General features: G+C 36.0%; 1 protein-coding gene across 2 annotated transcripts in view; it reads right to left on the reverse strand.

The window, feature by feature from the left end:
- Positions 1-14,901, reverse strand: part of LOC149542462 (auxin response factor 11-like) — an 88,627-nt gene that overhangs the window by 13,170 nt on the left and 60,556 nt on the right. For both annotated transcript variants that reach the window (XM_089797403.1, XM_089797404.1), the window contains exons 8-9: positions 14,706-14,825; positions 14,463-14,538 (exon numbers count right to left, since the gene is read on the reverse strand). In XM_089797403.1, the coding sequence (XP_089653529.1) occupies positions 14,463-14,538; positions 14,706-14,825 (196 nt within the window). The remainder of the gene's footprint in view (positions 1-14,462; positions 14,539-14,705; positions 14,826-14,901) is intronic.

The raw sequence follows: 14,901 nt of genomic DNA on the forward strand, positions 1-14,901 counted from the left end.
CTCAAGATCTTGAGCACACTCTGGGGGTAATTGACCCCACTCTCTAATATTCCAACTATCCAATCATTCAAAAGCCCTCTTAGCCAAACACTTTGTTGCTATATTCCAGATTCTCTTAAACTAAGAATTTTTCTACCCACCACAATAAGATATCGGTCAACATCATCCATGATTTTCCTATTCAACATATTCACAACAAATTGGGAACTAGACTCACAAATAACCATGCTCAATCCAAGAGCATACATTTATAGTTTCAAGAGAAAAACATGATCCTCCATATACATATTGATTTGTTGCCTCTTATACACAAAAAGGAAGAAAATTACATTTTCAAAGCTATCCTTACCAACTCTTCCAACTCCTACATGCGCAAGATTTCCTCTAGAAGACCCACCAGTATTGATCTTAAGGGTCCCCTAAGGCAAGAGAAATCACTTACCATCCCATTGAACCTTCTTTTTAGTATGTCAACATTGTCTATTGAAAAAAGGCATCTCCAAATCCCTACCAAAGATATCCAAATTTTGGACAACTTGGAAGTCTACAGGGTCCGCCTCCATAAAATGATCACAATTCACCATCAAAGTTTCTTGAATCACGCGGGGAACTAATTGCCATAGTTGTTTCACCAACTTCCTCTTATCCTAAAAATTTTTGTGGCTTATTTCTAACCGTGATTGCCAAATAATAAAATACGGTCTAATGTCCCATACCACATGGAGGAAATCTTAGCAAGTGGTCAGCCAATACTATTTCAGAATTTAACAAAAGAGTTGGCATGAAAAAAAAATATGCTTCCAAACTCCCCACCACCAATGTCAGATTTTCTCGGTGAAGGAACACTAGAACAAAAGACAAGAACTTCTCTCCTCATTATTATTACACATAACACAAATAAAAGAGGCACTAAACCCTCTCTTCCAAAGATTCTACTAAGTGAGACATAGGTTCTACGCAACTAACCATAAGATAAAATTGTACTCAGGCAAGGCTGACCTATTCCAAACTTGCTTCCACCAAGGAACATTCACTTTCTCAAAAGTCAACCTGTTCAACTCTAGATATCCTAAAACCATAACAAATGTACCCTTTTGGATTAGGGGCCCAAGGAAGAATATTTGCTACTTTGAGAGAGTTGCACATTGTAACATTCAAGATCCTTCCTATCCTCTATTGATCCTCTAGGAGTTCATGCATACGTTTTTTTTCTATCTAGCCACTTCTCCTCACCCCAAGTTCAAAGTGACTTTAAAATCTTCGACCCTACTACAACGAACTCCAAGGAAACTATTGCAAAGGGATTGGAAAGGAGGAAATTGAGAAATAATAGGAGGGGATCCATCCCAACAGTCCTTGCAAAACATAACTTCAACACCCCTATTACAAATCCAAAAACAACCTTGCTTTACAAAGTATACTCCCTTTTCAAGAGTATTCTAGATTTTAGATTCACTATCCGCCAAATTATATCAAGGACCATCCTTTCCTTCAACTCCCTCTAAACATTTTATATTGAGAATTTCAGCCCATCCTTGATCTCGGTTGATGCACCTCCACAAGAGCTTAGCAAACAAAACACCTTCTTGATGCAATCAAAGACCACTATTCTACTTTGACCTACAAATAAAATTGCATTCAACAACACTCTACTTTGAATAAAGTAAATTACCTATCCATAAAAAAATGCCTAAAAAGGGCATCAAATTTCTTAATAAAGCTTGTAGGAGTAGATTGAACAAAACATCGAGTCTGGACCACCAACTTCAAGAGAGTCGCTCTAGTAGCAATTGGCCAAATTTCTTGTCAAAGCCCCCCAAAGAAAATGGCATGTCGAAAGAGGAACTCCAATATACACAAAGGGAAGAGCATCATTTTGAAACCTCAAAGTCCCAAAAATCGAGGCTTGAATGAGAGAATGGATATTAAAAAGGAAAATTAAATATTTTCATTCATCAATCTTTTGTCTAAGGGTATTAAACAAAGATTCAAAGCTTTTCAAGAAATTGGTAGACATATTAATTCTGGCAATACCCATTAAAGCAGTGTCATCCGCAAATTGAAGATGGGAAGGAGGAAGACCATGACCTTGATTCTAGCCCTTAATCAATCCTTGCCTAATCTAAGGCTTGATAAATCTTTGCAGTCCTTGAACCATTTAAATAAACAAGTACAAGGAGGGATCACCTTGTTAAGGACCTCTAGAAGCTCCAAACAACTTTGTGGATTCACTATTAATAATAACTGCCAAAGAGGAGGAAGTGATGCAACTCATCACCTAGTTGATCCACTCAATTCCAAAATCAAAGTTTGTAAGCTCTTTGTGCAAGCAATACCATATGACCCTATCATAGACTTTGACCATATCTAAGTTTATGAACATAGCCTTCTCCTATGGACTTCCATAGAGTGCACAGATTCTATTGCTATGGCAATCTCATCCAAAATTTATCTTTCAGTAACAAAACCACCTTACTCTTCAAAGATTAATTTATTAAGCCATGACTTGAGCTTTTCTGCAGTCAACTTTGTGATTATTTTATAAATCATATTACACAAGAATATTGGTATAAATGTATCAATAGATTTAGCTCCTTCCTTTTTTGAATTGAGCACAAGAATATAACAATCAAAGCCTTGAGCTTTTGTTTGTTTCTCAAAGACTCCCACACCACCTCAATTATTCTCCAAAATTCTTGGTAAAATTCTATAGGGAAACCACCTAGCCCTAAAGCTTTATTCTTATTCATGTCAAATGCTACTACTTCAACCTGAAAAATTGATATAGGTATAATACGAGCCTCTTCAATTTCATTGGTAGTAATGGAAGGAATACAATCAAGCAAAAGACCTTCCTCAAAATTGGTAGGTGCAGAGTTCTCAACAAACGCATTTATAAATAATGTAGTGATTTCCTGAGAAATCTCCCTATAGGAAAATAAAAGAACCCCCTCTAAGGAATTGGGGAAGTAATTAAACTTCCATGTCTTCTATCCTTTACTCTATTATGAGAAAACTTTGTGTTTATGTCACCTTGGAGTCAATCAACTCATGCCTTTTCCATCCAGTAGATCTCCTCCCAATGCCCCTATTTCTCCAACTCCTTCACTACAACAAATTCCTACCAAAAAATCCTCAAAAAATTTTTTGGTCCCTAATTTGTTTAGTGATAACATCAGTTGAAGACAAAGCATTTCTTTTTGTCAAGAAGATATTAGAAAACCATATCCTATTCCACTTTTTAAACTTATATTTGCGTGTTGGAATTGCTTGACAACAAATAGATTGTGGTGTCAAAGCCGACTTCCCATCACTGCATCAATCTAGCATAAGATCATGAAGGGAAAGTTATCGAAGTCACATAAGCTGAAATTTAAATGAGAGGTTCTTTGGCACTAAAAATTTTGTAGCGGAAAAACTTGATCAAAAAATAATCAAATCCTCTCCAATCTAAAATATTCAAAATAGTCTAACTATCATTCACTCAAAAACAATAGGCCAGAAATCTGTTTAACCTCTCAGTTATTGCCTCCACTCCACATCTTGTATAATTCAAAGTAAATTATCCATTTTTTGGGTTTAGCATCCACTACCTTCAAGAGCTCAATATTGTTCCTTAAAAGCCTCGTAGAAGGATCAAGTATGGTATTACCTACCCTCTTCTCATTCAAACTTGAGACCGCATTAAATATACTACTAAAACATAGGGGAGTAAAGGAGAGGGAAAGTAGATGTATCATATATGTGATCATAGCAAGGATTTTCCTATAGGAACAGTTGGAGCATAAACATTAGTAAAAAGGAGATTCTCACTAGATTCACAACTTGTCGCCACTAAAAAGATAGAAGACCAACTAGAAATCCACCAAAGTGGAACAACAAATGTAGGTCCCATAGGTAAAATATATACCTAAACCGCCTTAAGCCCCAAGACATTGAAAATGACTTCAGGCCCAAATTCTTTATGTCTTGTTAAACATACAATTAACAAATAACTTGTTATCCTGAATAAAGACCGTATTAGGAGAATTAGAACCAACTATTGAATAGCCTTTTTTCTAGGGATGTTATTCAAACACTTACAAGCCATGAAAATCCAATAATTTTTTAGATGGAAAGAAGTGGGAGTCAGTGGCTTCTTAAAGCTCGCCAAACTCCACTAATGTTTTTGCCAACTAGTTTTACCTTTTCTTAATCTTTATTCCTACACACCTTCAAAATTTTCTCAAAAGCACTTGGTTTAAGAGTTATCTAATGAATTCCCAAACTATGTGGGGTACACTTAGTTTTGCTATCTTTGTATATATCTTTCTCCATATTAGACCCAGAACAGATGAGATCTATACCACCTATCATTTCATTGCCTCCACTTATTCTTAATTCTAGTTAGATTCCCAATGGAAAATTTGTGTCCATTTGCACACCTAAACCTTCCTCCTGCGAATCATTCAAAATATTATTTCCCTACTCACCATCTAGTTCTCTTGTCCCCATAAGTTCATGGCCAATAGGAGAATTTACATTATCCCCATAAAGTTGGTTTAGATTATCTAGAGCATCAAATCAGTCAAAGACTTCACCAAATTACCTATTGTTTAGAGTTATCTTTTGACCTCTTCCTTTATTACGGGTTCTAACTGGGATGAATCCCTCCTTATCCTCCATCATAAAAGCCTTCCCTTTATCATGTTTAGAAAGTGAAATAGCCAACCCATTTTTAGAAGTTTCAGCAAGTTCAAATTTAGGGCATGCTCTTTGCAAATGCCCATATTCATGACAAATTCAGCAATGGAATGGAGAAGTTTCATAATCAAGTTGTTGGATCCATGAGTTTGGAGCCAACCAAATATTCATGGAATCGGGTAAAGGCTTTCTTGAAACAATTTCAACACAAACAAGAGTGTAAGTGATTGCCTTTTTATCCATAGTTTGTCATAAAAGGCCCTCTAGATTTCCACTTTCCATTGCAACTAAATTGAAAATATAATTTCTCTAAAATTCCAAGGCTAACAATAGAAGCCTCATCCATACTGGAACTCTCAATGGAAGCTCTTCTATAAGGTTGGAACCAATATGTCATGGTTTGATGAAGAGACCAACTTGACAATTAAAATAAGCCCTCTTCAAATGCACTATTTTTTATCTATAATGCACACAATACATCAAAAACTAACTATTGGCAGTCAACACCACTTCCATTCCCCCCTTCAAATTCCATGTGCTACAATCCCCCAATTCTAAGAAGGGTAAAGACGCCCAAGTCCCCATAAACTTATAGATCAAAGAACAATTTGATAAATAATTAATATCTTCCAAAATAGAATAGGGAGGAATCACAAGGACTAAACTGTTATCACTTTTAGCATGGCACCTATTTACTTTGTATGCCTAAAACCCCCAATTTGAGAAGAATTTTCTCCTATGTGTGTAGCAATTACACAAAATATAGGGTCCTTGTACATGCATGGAGATGGACTAATCCTCATCACGACATCTTTAAATGACATGCTTATCCCTCTAGGACCCATTCACACATCCATGCAAAGCACATGTGTGCAATGGACATAAAAAGCCCCTAGGAATGCAAGGGAATAAAAAATAGCCCCAATAGAGGCAAAGAAGGTCATCCCACAAAAACACAAGCCTTCAAAAATCCAAACTAGAATGGAAACACCCAAATCCAATTTGCACAACCAAGCCCACAACAATAGCATTACACCCCTTACACACAATACATTCATAAACCTTAAAATGTCTACAAAACCTACAAAGAACCCTTGTGTAGAGCACCTAGAACAAATAGAGGAAATGTAGCTATGATAAGCCCTAGCCTACGACTACAAACCATTTTCCCACTCTCTGCAAAACACCCTCTATTATCCTTAAAACATTCCAATTTCAACGAGGATATAAAAACTAAGTTTTGAAGCAATTTAACCACTACATGACTTTAATTTCTTTAGATACAATTATAATTAATTGTATAATCTACTCTAAATAAATGAAAATTATCATTTTTGGAAAATATTGTTAATAAAATTATAATGTTTTGTTAAAGGCGCACTATACTCACATAATGAATTGAAGAATGCCAACACAAATAAAAACTCCATGTGATTTAAATTTAAATAGACACTTCTACTTTTATATAAATAATTTTAGTTGTGTATTTATTTTGCATTAAATCTTAGATTTTAATGATTTATCAAAATTAGAAAATACTAAGTTGTATTTTTTTATCAATAACAAAAAATTATAATAATGACATGGATAAAAAAATTCTTATTATCTCTTTAAATAATTTTTTTGAAAAAATTGATGAATAGTCCCTGTTCTATATATTAAAATATTAAAGTTACACATTCACAAAAAAAAGGGTCAAGGGATACAAAGGATCACCATGCGAGAGTCCACACAATAGAGCTGGAAAGCAAACAACTATTCATGAAAAAAACTATATAAATTTCCCTCGGGAGGCTAATTTAGTGCCAACCGAGGGAGGTGGATCATGGTGGTCATTAGAATCCCATACATCAATGGGGTTGGTGGGTGGCTTGGGAGGATCTCGCCTATCAGGAGCAACATCTCTTTCTTTTTCTTCTTCTCCCTTCGCCCTAGAGGTGAGATCACCAGGCCGAGGTAGGGGAATGATCACTTCAGGTTATGACTAGAGGAAGGCTAACTAGAGGTATAGCAAGAGCAACAGGAGGAGCTATCGAGGAGCAGCTAGAACCCTATTACGGAGAGGCGGAACAACAATGACGGTCCTCAAAGCCATTGCTAGGGGAGCGGTGGGGAGCCTGAGAGCATGGCGTTCATGAACGATGAACAAAGGAATTGCGACTCTAGCAATATCCATGGAAGCGAAATCCGGTGAAACCTGGGCAATCGTACACAACACGTTGCCCCAATGATTGAACAACTACTGCAAGTGGGCCACCTCAAGGGCCACCTTGTTGACTTGAACTTGTATCTACATCATTACATTGTTACATATGCAAGCTTTAGTATACATAGAAACATTTATATTTAGAAAGTTGCGAGTGAAAAGAACAACATTTCTATCCTTCCAAAGAGTGAGAAAAATTGCCATCCTGAAAGCATGCCAAATCTGGGTGTACTTAAAGGGGATTCTAAGAGAATCTCGTAGCAAGATCATGTTGCAAGAAAATGGCTTCAGCGTAAAAGGCTTGAAAAAGTCATGAATCCAGAACCAATAATGTTGAGCTCTGCGACATAACCAAAAGATATGCACGAAAGACTTAGGTTGCCTACAAAAGGGACGAGGATTAGGAATACCCAAATGCTTGAGTTGAGGACCTAGAGGTAATCCCTGGAACAAAACACACCAAGCAAAGTGTACAATCTTAGGCTTAGTGATGGCATTCCAAATAGTATTAAAACTTAATCTCTAGTTTCACTCCAAAGATTGAAAGTGCCAACGTTGGTTCAAAGTATCAACCATAGGCAAATGTGGCACTGGCTAAATGTAATTGGGTTTTCAATTGACAAGAGGAGTACATGGATACCACTTCCAGTCCTTCCATCATGGCTTAAATGGTTGGATACACAGATTGTGGAGCAACATGAAAAGGTGAAGCAAAGACCAATAGGTCAAAAGTCTGTGAAACCCATGATGGTTGGATCTGGAAGCCCAAAGGAAATATTTGAGAAGCTTCTCCGACTTTAGATGAGAGGCTTTAGAAGGAGCCCAATAGGATGAGTAATAAACATGGGTAGTAGCCAAAACCTTGGAGCAAATCTAAAATTTACCAGCCAAAGAAAGAAGCTTGGTGAGCCAATAATCTAGCTTTTTGGAAATCTTGGCGAGCACGACGTTCCAAAGGTCAATGGTCAAAGCTTGAAAGGCAAAAGGAATGCCCAAGAAGTGCAAAATCTCTCCGTGTTGAATCCATTTCCAATTGTATTGAGCAAGCCAAGGTGGAGCAGAAAGAAATGACTACCTATAGCACAACGTTTTGTGCCATTGAATTGCAAATCCAGAAGCCATACAAAAAGTGTCAAGACATTGAAGAGACTTCGAAACATTTTCCTCATCTTGTAGTAGAGTGAGAAAAGAGTCGTCAACAAAGTGCCCATTTACAAGCTGAGTAGGCGACTCGAGTAGGGAAATGCCTCAAACACAACCTGAGGAGATAGCATTGGAAAGCAAATACCCAAAACCTTTAGCAGAAAGAACATACAAAGCTGAAGCCAGAGGACATCCCTAGTGAATGGACCTGAAAAGACCAAATGCCTTTGATTGCTTGCCATTGATAGTAATACAAGCCAAAGCGTCCCCGAAGAGCATTTCCACTGATTGAAGAGAAATAGGACCAAATCCTAGGGCTCGAAGCATAGCAGGAATGAAAGGTCATTTGGTGCACATAGTACTTGCAAGAAAGGTCTATAAAACCTGGTACATTCCATGAGAGAAAATTCATGACAAAAACTCTTGCATGTTATCCTCGTCCCCTAGAGAAGAGAATTTGTTGTACAAGAAGGAACTAGTTGTGAAGCTAGGAGAAAAATCTCTGTTGGAAATAATCCTCCACTTCTTAGAGCCACCATCAAGATCTTCTCCACGACCATCTGGGATGCGAGACATTTGCAAGGGCTGGAAAGCAATCATGGAGGCTGCCTACAAAGAGCAAACCCAAGCGGGCCAAGCAACACTTGCAAACGCCACCGTCCCTTGTCCAACAAGGTTTGAAATGGGTGGGGGCTGATGAGGCACCACCGACATAGCTGGTGCAACCGCTGAAGTCACTAGAACAATCTCTAGCGAAGGCTAGACAAAAGAAGACGTTGGTTGTTTCGAAGGCAAGGAAGTTTCACCCTTGAGTACAATGGTTGTCCATTCATTTTTTTTACCATTCTCGGCAGGCCTAGCCTACGTCTCCTTTCCAGGAGTCGACTTCTGAAGCACGATTAGTGGGGCAATCTTTGGTTTTATGTTCAGTCAATTGGCACCGATGACAAGTGTTTGGGAAGTTCAAATAAAGCACCTTCTATGTGAAGTTATGAGCCCCAACCTAGATGTTAACAATTTCTTAGAGATCATGGGAAAGATCGACTTCAACGCAAACCCTCCTTCAAGGGCAAGCGTTGAAAAACTTTTCTCGTTCCATGCACAACACCTAACCAAGGGTTTGTGTAATGGCATGGACAAATGACCAGCAAGACACAAGGAGACCCGGGAACTCAACTCACACAGGGACCTTCAGTTTCTTGTCATCTGAGATAGGGAAGTCTCGGAACCAGCGCTGAAAAACAAGCAACGAAGACCTAACTGTCCAGGGCTCGTAGTTAAAAACCCTATTAGCTTCGAAAGGGTTTGCAAACCGAAACAAAAAAAATCCCTTGGTGAGGCTTTGAATGGCTTCAAGTTGGACCCCGTGAGGATTCCAGACCTTGGCAACTGATTCTTTATGCATGCTTTTTGGAGGAGTTCTACCCGCAAAAAATCCTATCATAGCATGCTTCTCTAGCTAGTCACAAGCATTATCAAAATCCTGAATGTTAAGAACAATATCAGGGGGCCTTACCTCGTGAAACACTTACAAGGGTGTTTGTACGGAGGAGGTGCCATGAGCATCTGCGAAGCAACTCCAACACCAATATTAAATACAGGGCTAAAGTTGGTCGGAGCCATAATAAAAACCCCTAATGCTCTTGCAATAAATGCAATATGATAGGTGCAATACATAGAGATGAATTCAGACGAAAAGTCGTACTACATGCAAAACCCTAGCCTTCAATAAATAATTTTATTCAACTATTTATTTGAAATAAAAATTTATTTTTAAATTTTGTGTTTTATTTAACTATTTATTTTAAATAAAAATCTATTTTTAAATTCTAAGTGTTTTATTAATAGTTAAAAACTATATTTATTAGAATACATAAGAATGATATGAATAAAGATATCCTTCCAAAAGAATCTAGACAACCAAGTTTTTATATCAAATGATATTTTAGCGGACAATTCCAAGTAATTGACATTTAGAATTCTATAATAACACCCCTATATTGCATACAATATTAAATTATCAATTTCAATGGAAGGAAATTCACTTTTCACACAAATGGACTAAACATCACACCGAGACAATCAACATCTCATTTTCTCACAAGATATATATGTATTTGTTGTTTGATTTCTAAAACTACATTTCTTCCTTGTGTGGTTGCAAAACCTCATGCTAGCATAAATGGTGAATCCTAGTTGTTGTGCATTTTTTGGTAAGGCTTTTTTTTTATAGAACTTCGTTCATTCAAAAGTTTTACTTCACTTCTCTCCTATGTGTCCCTCATGTAAAATACTTTGAGGTTATAATTTGTACAAATATTGTTTCTATTGTAATATGTTTTTTTGGCTTGTATGATTGGTGTTTCATTGCCAAGGCACATTATTCCAACTATGAAAGTAAAGTGGACAACAAGGCAGCCTAAGAAGTTCAAGCATGTCAAGCACCACAAGCCAATTCTCTAAAATTTAAACAAACTTTGACATCAATGGAAACATATTCAACACCATCTTAAAAAACATTGGTCATCTAAAATCATAGAAACAAGATTGGGACTCAACATGGACTCTGCAAGGCTGACCCAACTTGGGGACTTGCAAAAAGTTGGTAAGACTCAAGCAAAACTTGGCAGGGCTCAACAACAATTAGGTTTTTGGTGAGTCTCACCTAGGGTGATTTTTCTGGGAGTCTCAAGTCACTGGGACCTTGGCCAAGGCCACTCGATTCACAACTTGCTAGGACATGGCAAGTACCGGCAAGTTCGCAAACTATTGTGAAACACCTAGACCTCAAATCATTTGTCCCTTCACAATCATTGCACCCAAGGGAGGTGATATTTGAGTAAAAAATTCATGAATATCTTATGGCCAACTATATTACTCAAGACACATCCTACCACATTGACTCCATTCGCATCACTAATTCAGCTTTGTCAAGATTCATCTTCAACGCAATAAACTACATGACCCAATTTAGCTCTCATAAGGGATCACAAACAAACACGAATTAAAATATTTTCCCTACTTTCAAAGCATTGATGGAGAAATCATCAAGTAAGACCTTGAACCCTTAATTGTTAACTTCTCAAATATGTGCAATTTCATAACTTTTGATACATCAAACGTGTTACAAAGTCCAAAAGACATTGTGTTTGATGCATAGATCTCCTTATCCAAAAATAACCAAACACTAATCCTAACAATCTCCTTTCAAATGGAATTGATGAGTTGAACCAAAAAAAATCATTATACTATGATTCATAATCTTCAAGTTTGCATGGATTCAAATCTAGTTGAAGTAATTAAAACTAATCATAACAAATGAGAACCATGATGAACTAGATAAATATAAAATGAAATGTTTACAACATGAATGCACAAAACTAGAAACAATCATTTTTTTAGGTGGCATTAAGAAAATTACAAAATACATTTTAGCCTTTATAGAAGTAAACTTCATCGACCACCTTAAAATAAATTTCCCCTAGGAACCTAGACACTGACATAATTACTTATCCAATAACAAAATTAATTCATTAAATATATGATCAAACACCAACAATCCATTAACTTGCTCATACTTTTAAAATAATTTTTGGATTTGTTCAATTTACTTGGAATTTGATTATATCTTGGTCACTTGGTCATACACTCAAAATCAACTAAAACTTGTGTATAGAAGAGTTGGATGACAACCTCTTCAAGTTCAAAATGTTCATGACAAAAGATCATTGTAATCCACAACAAACCAAAGTTTTGTTTGCTTTGAGGGTGGATCCAATCTTTAATTGCATCAATAGATTGTGGATTTTCTTTTGATCCCATTTGAGTCTGACAATGAGTGGTCTCTAATAGCAATGTTCCTTATGGTAGAAAATTTACATCCACATTCACTTGCAGCTTCATCATCACCAATCCATTAATACATGAATTGTAGAGAAACATTGAATGTGTAGAACCTAAGGCATAATAATGCCAAAGTTTAGGCTTGATAGCATCCTTGAAAATCCTATGCATAGATCAAAGTATCCAACACTATCAAGGTAAACCATCTAAGATTAAAACATATTTCATTTGCCTAATGTAAGAGACCTCCATCCAGCTTGGTTTCATCTTTGTGAGGTTCTAGAATTTTGTCTTGTATCAAATGAATAGCTTCCTCGTTGATAACTTCCTCATTATACTTTAGTGAGGCTAACAAGGCCAATTCCATGCCAATATCTTGTATATTCACCTCTATGACAACTAGAGGTCTCTATTCTCAACAACCTAAAATTTGGTTGTCCAACTATAGGGACCCTGGATAACCTAAACTAGCCTTCACAAAGTATGATGTCATAAGCTAGTTTGAACAAAGAGATGACTGCAATTTTGAGGGTAAAACTATGGGTAGCAAACATAACTTTGAAGCAACTAGCACACTCAAGGCAGGAATAGCATAGCAATTTACCACTAGTAGTTTAAATGTCACAGGCCACAATGCAAATATAACAACTTTTTGCCAGATCACTTCGAAGAGAATGTTTTCAATTGATCCCATGCCTACAATGAGTTCACTCTAAGAAAATGTTTGCAATTGATCCCATGCCTATAATGAGTTCACTCTAAACCTTGCAAAGATGTACATCTGAATGGTTGCAATTATGTCCATTCATCAAGAGAACCATAGGGTTGAACAATTGTTCATATATCACAAATGTTAGTTTTAGTGGCAAGGACATGGTGCAGATCAGTGTTGAAAATTTCCGAGTACTTGCAAAACAGATAAGTATTTATGCATCAGGTAAGGAGGCAAATTACTTGTCCAACAATTTGATGATGAGTTTATTAAAAAACTCACAACCCCTTTTACTGATAAATTGCGGAAAAATCACATTTTTCCCCGAAACTCATTCAACTTCCACATAAACCTGATTTAATATGAAAATATATTTTGGGGGAGGCTTTGAAGTGTTTTCCATGTGATTAAGGGCACAATGATGACTTGGGATAAGGGCACGATCTGCCCACAGCTAAAGATGGTTTCAACTTAATTGTGGGCATGACAGATTTCAGCTCATTTTCAATATCTTGTGCATGTCTTCAACAGATAATACTAGGAAATAATTTAGTGGTTGATAGAAATTTCAATAACGTTTGCAATTTTAAAATAATTAATGGAATGTTAAGAATAAGATTTATAATCAAAGAAGCAAGACATTATTTTAAAAAAAATTCCCGTTGTAAGTTTTGCTTCAAATTGTTGTTATTCTTTTTACACTTTGTATTGAATTAATATTAATTTTATTTATAAATGTTTCTTTTCTAGTTCTCAAATTTGAGAAGTAGTTTTCCTTGGTATTTAGATATTCTTTATTTATAAATATTATTACAAGTTGTTTAAGTAATTATTTTAAATGTTGTTATACTGTGGAATATTCTCATGATATTATATTATTCTATTTTATAATGTTGAATGTGTATTGTGAAAATATTCTCTTTCAGGATCTTTCAACTATTCATTTCATGTTTAGGTTAGTGTGATCTAGTTTTTAATTGAGTAATGAATATCTTCATTTCTCATTTTTCATTTGATTTCTCATGATTTTGTTGGTCATCTGTGTTATACGGGTTCAGTTCAACAAGATTTCTTGAGCTTTAGTCATAAACAAAATTATGATTCATAATTTTCATTGGTAAGTGAAGCTTGAAATTCATATGTATTCAAAGGTTAAACTTGTTTTTTGGTCCATAATATGCATTAAACTTAATTTTTTTTAACAATAATGATAAACATTAGTAATATATACTCAAATTTGGTATTTACTTACAGATATTTCAAAAAGTTGAGTATCTTCAAATGTTTGATAAATTTGTTGAATTTCTACTGAGTTTTCCCCAAATTTTTGCCAAGTCCAAGCTTTTCCCCGAGATTTTGCTAGGTCCTAAGTTTTTTTTTTGAAATTTGGGTTCCTCAAGTTATTGCCCAGTCTACCCGATCAAAAAAAAAGTTATTGCCCAGTCCGAGCTTTACAACTATGGTGTGGATAACAACTTGTGAATTTGAAATGCTTTGACACAGATATCTGACATCTTGCACCAATTCCTACAATAGCTTCTCTGCAATCTCCAATAGAGGGCTATAAACTTTCTAGGTGAGACATCTCACAAATGCCTTTGTAAACTTTTTGAAGTTTCCTTTTTCTTCAATTGTAAGAAAAATATATAAAAGGATTTGTTAGAACTCATGATAAACATTTCACAGTCGTAGCAATATAATGAATTTCTGTTCAAATTTAAGGATTTTTGCTACTGAGAGATGCACTGCCTAGCCTACAATGGAAAAGGCATACTATATTTTCTCTTTTACATATTTTGTTATGTAATATCAGAGACCTTACTGAGTACACATACACATTGCACATAAAAATGATGAAATGGTTGTGGAGGATACCTTCAGGGATCTCCATTTTGAAACGGGCCATCTAGAAGGTTCGATATCACCTATTCCAGTGATTATACCAGTGTACCTGTTGTCAAAGAGAGGGTTTAATCCAATATCTGTTTCCCCCACCCATCTTCACACTTTGCAATAACCATAATAAACTATAGAATAATTTTTAAAGGAAAATAGCACAATCCTGAAGATGATGATTATAATCCAAGCTAATCTAATTTTGAAAATTTTCTGTTCCACCTTCTCTCAGCAGCATCTTCCGTTTCAAATCTCATTTTGAATTGCATTCCTATTGAAAGTGATTGGCTGACACTTTTCACGTACTTGTGATAAGGAATCACAAACTCCGCTGGACTTGTCCTGAACAATAAATTAAGATTGATCATACGATCAGTGATCCCTGAGCAGTCTTCCTAGCAATCTGGAACAAGTTGAG

Source organism: Cupressus sempervirens, chromosome 8, assembly GCF_028749045.1.
Source record: "Cupressus sempervirens isolate cs-2001-9-10 chromosome 8, ASM2874904v1, whole genome shotgun sequence".
Classification (NCBI taxonomy): domain Eukaryota; kingdom Viridiplantae; phylum Streptophyta; class Pinopsida; order Cupressales; family Cupressaceae; genus Cupressus; species Cupressus sempervirens.